Source organism: Triticum aestivum, chromosome 3B (assembly GCF_018294505.1).
Source record: "Triticum aestivum cultivar Chinese Spring chromosome 3B, IWGSC CS RefSeq v2.1, whole genome shotgun sequence".
NCBI lineage: Eukaryota > Viridiplantae > Streptophyta > Magnoliopsida > Poales > Poaceae > Triticum > Triticum aestivum.
The window spans coordinates 591,188,372-591,195,474 of NC_057801.1; the positions used below are offsets into that span (position 1 = coordinate 591,188,372).

Genomic DNA, 7,103 nt, shown 5'->3' on the forward strand with positions numbered 1-7,103 from the left:
GTGACCGACGGTGGCTGGGTGTGGCGAGGGCCCTTCCAAAGGGGGAGAGGGTTCCAGAGGGTTTATGTGTGTGGTGGTGAGCTAGTCGGCACGAACGGACAAGCAAGGATGGCCAGAGGGGTCAATTCCGAGGAGAAGCGATGTGCAGAGCGTGGCCATAGCATGCCAGCTCGTGATCACCGTGTGCACCGACACGCGCGAGGTGACCCAACTTGGTGGGCCTTATCTAAGGTGTTGTTCCATCATCTTGTAGCCTCCCTGTGGCTTTGAATCAACTAGAGCTAGCATGAGCTGATCAGTATCACTGACAACAGTTTCTGTACAGAAACTTTGGAGAGTTATTGAGGTAAAATGGTGGGTAATATGGGTGGAGATGCTGTCATCATGAAATATGGTAGGAAGGTGCACACACCGGAGAAGTTTTAGAAGATTTAGACAAAGTTTGAATATAGCTGCTTTACAAACCTCAAGTTCGTGCAGAAACTAGGTTTAGATGTTGGGCTCATTTAAACATGGCTTGATGGATTTGACTGAAATTTGGCATAGGGAGATGATTTAGGGGTAAGAATGCACCAGAAAAATTTCAAACCATTAGCAATCTCCTAGCTAGTAGTTCCTTCACAAAGCTTCTCTCTGGACAAAAACTTTGGAAAATTACCGAAGAAGAATGACTAGGCAAATGGAGCTGAATTTTGGCATGTGCCAATGCTATGGGCAAGATAGCTTTCTGAAAAAGTTTGAGGGCACTTAAGCAAAGATAAACAGTACTTCCTTCACAAAGTACTATTCTGTTCAGAATTGAAATGGAACTATCATGAAATATATTTTTGAACCAGACAAGGAAGGGTTTTGGCATATTTTTATAAGGTATGGTCCAAAGGATTTATGAGATTTTTCTTGTAATTTTTGGCTAGGCAGAAATGTAGGTTGCTTCACAGCCTAGGGCAAGATGGGTTATTCCTGTAATAGAAAAGGTAAATTTTTGATGGAATGAAGATGATGACTGGGATGGAAATGGAATGACTTTGGGGGAAGTTTTGAAAACTTTGATTCACTTTGTAAAACAAAAGAAAAATATTCCGAAGCTTTCAAGTCCATAGAGCCATTCAAATGAAAATCCAATGTCAAATTCCAAAGAAATTCAAATGGGTTTGTTGAAAAGAAAAGTGCCCAAACACTAGGGTGTCACAATGTGTCATCGAAGTATTTTGATATGTGGTTTAGTTAAGCGTCTTTTCTTTCCCTCCCCTATCCCTTGGCGGCTAGGGCAAACTCTTCCTCCAAGCTTCGCCGACGAGCCCATGGATCTGCCTCCCCTCTGTCTGCCGCTCTGGCGACCGGTGACGGGGATGAGAGTCCCGGTGCCTCTGCTCTGGTTAGTAGTTTAGTTCAAGGGGTTTTAGTCATCGCTGGTGCGGTGTTCAGATGGATGGCGACGCTTCTTCTTTGACTTTATCTTCTGAGGTTTGATCCTCCTTGAATTCGTCCATCTGAACATAGTCGACGGAACTCCGGTGTAGATTCCTGTCGTCTCCTTGAAGCAATGAGATTAGGGTTCTTATCATGTGACGATATTTGGTGTCAGGTGCTTCGGATCTATTCAAGGGTTTAGCGACAATGACTGTGGATCAAGGGTGTTGGTCCTTAGGGGCACATGCATGTAGACTTCCCGGCTGTCATCGACAAGGTCAAGCCGGCTCCGGAAGGGGAGCGGCGACAACGGAGCGTCGACCTCTTGTTCTGACGGCAGTAGTGGTCGTTCGGTGGTCTCTGAATCTCGATGTAATTTTTATTATGTTTGAGACGCTTTGTATTTCCCATGAATTTTGAAAATTGATATGGACCATTTTCAATAAATTAATTAATTAATAAACAGAGAGTGTATTTTCTTGCTAGGATATTATATTGGACCATCCAATAAATGAGATATTATGAGACCAGAAACAACAACGAGACAGTCGATGTCAGGGCAGATGAATCTCGACGGCATTGGCGACACTGAACCATCTCACTGACAAAGATGGTATAGCATACAACTGAGAACTTGTGGCGTCTAGAGGTGGACTCTTTCTACGGGACAGGGTGCATTATCAAACGACTTGTACTAGTGCACCAGCAAGTCAAAATGCACATATAATACTGTTGAAAATATCTGAAAGAATCATGACATGACGTCAACACCATACATATCAAGTCAAGAAGTTAAGGGCATCTCTAATGCCGTCCCTCAAGTTACCTGCAAATGTCTGGACCGATGCGTGTGTATGTTTTTTTTTATCATCCAACACGGTGTCGCAATATCTGCGGATGCGTCTGCGTCTACATGTTATTCCCGCAAACTGGAACAAAACTTTAGAAAGATTTGCAGGAGCCAGGACATCCGCCTGGCCAACCAAAAAGCACCGTGTACCCCTTTGTCTTCCTCCTCCGGATAGCGAAAGGCCGCTGCTGGTAGGAAGGAAGGTGATTAGCATGCAAGCGTTTGGTGGAACAGTTTTGCTAAGTCTTAGTCGACCGAGACTTCGTTATATCTCAGTCGATGCTATATTATTTTGATCTCACACGGAGATTATATTTTTTTCTTTTTAGTTTTTTCCTTCTTATATACTATGTCACTTGACCTAGATTTGGTTTAGTCTCAGTCGACTGAGACCTAACTACACCCTTGACAGAAAGCTGCAAGCATGTTTAGTATGTTCGGCAGAAGCCGCTAATCACATGTTTCATGTTGACCTAAGCCACTAACTAGGGTCATCTTTGACGGAAGCCACTTGCTTCATGTGCTAGCAACCAAAAACATGCGAGACTAGCGTCTCGCGGAAGCCACACCATCTTTGACTGAAGCCACTAACCAATGCTTCATGTGCCAGTAATTACTTTCTCCATCTTTTTTTTATCATCAGTACAGACACAAGCGCTCATATACACACGCATACACGCACACCCTATCCCTATGAGCACCTCCGAAAGACTGAGCCGGCATATCATCTTGAGATTTACGAAGCCACCGTAGGCGCCTCGTCGTCGACGGAAACGTCTCCTCCCACTGAAAGCACATCGCCGGAAATCCTGAAATAAATCCAGGAATAATGCGAGCACCAGGATTTAAACCCTGGTGGGTTGGGGATACCACTGTCCACCTAACCATCTCAACCACCGGTTGATCCGCACTACTCCCTCCGTCTTAAATTAGGTGTCGCGGATTTATTACAGAGCTAGTTCAAAGTTGTATTAAACCAACGTCTCTCATTTTAAAACAAAGGGAGTAATTTATATGAAGCGTAAGGCTACAGTGTTTGGCATAAGGCTATTTTTTTAAGTTAATAGAGACGGACATTTGAGGTATAGTGTTTGAAGCACCAAACCATAGAACTACTATTCCATGTAATTTTTATTTGAGGTATATTGTTGGTTGGCCGGCTACGGTATCCATGTTCGCAGAGAGAGTGAGTTCGACTTGAGGGACGAGGTTGGAGATGCCCTAATGAAAGTTATGCCAAGAAGATAGGATTGCCTACCAGATAAATTATGTCCTGGTTTAGGTTGCGAGGATGTAATAGGTTGATTAGTTGTTAAAGTTATGCTTCGCCCGAGCGGTAAGAAAGAAGAAGACTCCGTGGATTTTCGACAGAATTTCACTTGACTGGCCAATAGGTGGTCCCAGTTTCTGCATATAAAATGCATTACTACGACTGGTATGGACAAATGATCCTAAAGATATGACAGTGACCTCACGACTGCTATGAACAAAAAGGTCGTAATGACATGACAGGGCCGTGCAAGAAATTTCTCTGCTACGTCTCCCGACAGCAAAGCACAAGAGTTGTTTTTAGATCCAGTAGTGCAAGAGTACTAGTAGTTCTAAAACTCTTGAACACTACCAGTACTCCTAAGATCGCAAATTTTCAGCTCTGTTGATTTGCCATCAACCATGGCTACCAATACCATGAATCAGATGCGTCTCCTCCTCCTACACCTCTTGTACCTTGGCCTGAGCCTTGCCGATGACCAGTTCGTGTACTCGGGCTTCGCCGGCACTAATCTCACCCTGGATGGCGTGGCGGGGCTCACGGCGGACGGCATGCTGGAGCTGACAAACGGCACGCTCCAGCGCAAAGGCCACGCCTTCTACCCCGCACCGCTGCGCTTCCGCAATGGCACGATGTTCCGGTCCTTCTCCGCCTCCTTCGTCTTCGGCATCCTGTCCGACCACGTGGACCTGAGCGCCCACGGCATGGCGTTTGTCGTCGCCGCCGGCATGGACTTCTCCGCCGCGCTGCCCAGCGGCTACCTGGGCCTCCTCAACGTCCAGAGCAACGGCAACGCGAGCAACCGCCTGGTCGCCGTCGAGCTGGACACCATGCAGAACGACGAGTTCGGCGACATCAACGACAACCACGTCGGCATCGACGTCAACAGCCTCCACTCGCTGCAGTCCTACTACGCCGGCTACTATGACGACGGCAGCAACGGCGACTTCCGAAACCTGACCTTGATCAGCGGCGAGGCCATGCAGGTGTGGGTGGAGTACGACGGGGAGGCCGCCCAGATGAACGTGACCGTGGCTCCGCTCAACGTGGCCAAGCCTACGCGGCCACTTGTCTCGGCCAAACACGACCTCTCGAAGGTGCTCACTGACGTGGCATACGTCGGCTTCTCCGCCGCCACCGGCGGCACGCTTCGATCGCGGCACTATGTACTCGGATGGAGCTTCGGGCTGAACCGCCCGGCTCCGGCCATCGACATCAACAAGCTACCAAGGCTTCCCCGTGTTGGTTCCAAGGACAGGTCCAGAGCCCTGACGATTGGCCTCACAATAGCAACAGCAGCCTTCCTCCTCACCGGTGCGGCGGCCATTTTCGCCCTCGTGCGAAGGCACCGGAGGTACGCCGAGCTGCTGGAAGACTGGGAGGTCGAGTTCGGCCCGCACCGCTTCTCGTACAAAGATCTGTTCCGCGCCACTGAAGGATTCAAGAGCAACCACCTGCTGGGCATAGGGGGGTTTGGAAGGGTGTACAAGGGGGTCCTTCCCTTGTCCAAATCAGAGATCGCCGTGAAGAGAGTGTCACATGATTCGAAGCAGGGCATGAAGGAGTTCATCGCGGAGGTCGTCAGCCTCGGTCGCCTCCAGCACCGCAACCTTGTGCAGCTGCTGGGATACTGCAGGCGCAAAGGTGAGCTCCTCCTCGTCTACGAGAACATGTCAAACGGGAGCCTTGACAAGTACCTGCATGCCAACGACTGCTTGTTGGATTGGACTACGAGGTTCCGGATCATCAAAGGTATATCTTCTGGCTTAGTCTACCTCCACCATGAATGGGAGAAAGTGGTGATACATCGAGACATCAAGGCCAGCAATGTTCTCCTCGACAACGAGATGAACGGTCGATTAGGCGACTTCGGCCTAGCGAGGCTGTACGACCACGGCTCCGGCCCCGGCTCCGACTCCGACCCGCAAACTACCCATGTGATCGGCACCATAGGCTACATAGCTCCAGAGCTAGGCCGCAATGGCAAGGCATCTCCCCGGACAGACATATTTGCCTTCGGGGTGTTCATGCTGGAGGTTACATGTGGGCAGAGGCCTATCAGCCATGAAAGAACAGACGACCATGCCTTGCTGGTCAATTGGGTGCTTCACCACTGGCAAAATGGATCCCTTTTGGACACGGTGGATGTTAGGCTCCAAGGAAGCTATGATGAGAATGAGGCCAATTTGGTGCTAAAGCTTGGACTTCTATGTGCGCATCCATTCAGTGATGCAAGGCCGAGTATGCGCCAAGTCATGCAGCATCTGGACGGTGAGACGCCCTTACCGGAGCTGATGCCGACCTACCAGGTGATATCCAACATGCTAGTCCCACTAGAAACAAAGGAATTCCAAGAACCTGATGATACTTCATATCTCGAGTCCAACGCAACTAGCCTCTCAGGAGGAAGATAACAAAAACACTATTGGTGTCGGCGTCTATGTGTCATATACTCATGTCTATTTAATTACAGAATTGCTAAATCTCAGTCGACTGATACTTAACAAAGTCTTAGTCGATGCTATGTTTGTAATATCTTACATGGAGATCCATGCAAAGTTTTTTTTAATTTTTTCTTTCTTCTTTTTTATATGTTGTGTCACTTGACTGAGATCTAGCCACACCCATTTAGGCCCAGTTATTTTGCCAGAATCTGGGAATTCTTCCAGAATCCGACCCTTACCCAGCTTCTCCCAGAATCTTTGAGCCCCATTTGTTTAACAAACCTGTCTAATTAGAACCTAACTAGATAGGATTGTAAAACAAATGGGGCTCAAAGATTCTGGGAGAAGCTGGGTAGGGGTCGGATTCTGGCAAAAGAACTGGGCCTTAATTACTCGCTCTAGTGTCCCAACATGTTCGCTTTTTATACAATTGGAACCTAAATCTTGAAACTTTTTTTCTTTCGAAATGGAGGCAACAAATTGCCTCATCAACTAATTAAGAGGGGAATAGAGTATACTCGTTTCCAACCAACCACAACACGCCACTTGACAATTACTCACACACTAAAATCTCCCCTAGCTTCTTAGCTCCCGTCGTACCCCAAAGTCTAGCCTTGATAAGAATCTTGTTATGTAGAATCAGCGGCGGCGCGTTCTTATGACGGAAAACACGTGTGTGCCTCTCATTCCATATGGTACATGAAACAAGGATTGTGAGAGAGGCCATCGCCTTCCTATTGAGGATACCCAAGCCGGGTCCTATTCACCCACCAATCCTTGACGGAAGCCTCTCTGTGACAAGTAGAAGGATCCATATGGTCAACCTTGCGGCGATTTGTGGCTCCTATCAAGAGAGATATCGACAACCTTGCGGCGATTCTAATGGGTTTGGGGAGGTGACCGGTGTTTGCACCAACTTTCAAAAGAGCTCGGTTGTGCCCATCTGTTGCTCCCGCATCCGACTGGGCCGCGTTCTACAGAGCTTATCTACGACTAGGACCTCCTTCTCGATGAGATACGTGGGCCCCCCACTCTCGATCTGGCAACTCAAGAAGGTCCTACATTTCCTGGCAGACATGGTGGCTAGTAAACTTGTTACTTGGGAGGGCCAAAACATCACTACCATTGG

The 7,103-nt window shown here is 48.0% G+C and overlaps 1 protein-coding gene across 1 annotated transcript; it reads left to right on the forward strand.

Annotated features, from left to right (window-relative positions):
• Nucleotides 1-3,740: 3,740 nt before the first annotated feature.
• Nucleotides 3,741-6,106, forward strand: LOC123071120 (L-type lectin-domain containing receptor kinase SIT2). Its single transcript, XM_044494610.1, has one exon. It carries the CDS (start codon nt 3,932-3,934, stop codon nt 5,942-5,944), a length of 2,013 nt encoding a protein of 670 aa, XP_044350545.1. The 5' UTR covers nt 3,741-3,931; the 3' UTR covers nt 5,945-6,106.
• Nucleotides 6,107-7,103: the final 997 nt, after the last annotated feature.

Excerpts from the sequence above, each read along its gene's own strand:
- LOC123071120 (XM_044494610.1), top strand. The coding sequence starts at position 3,932 with ATGGCTACCAATACCATGAATCAGATGCGTCTCCTCCTCCTACACCTC.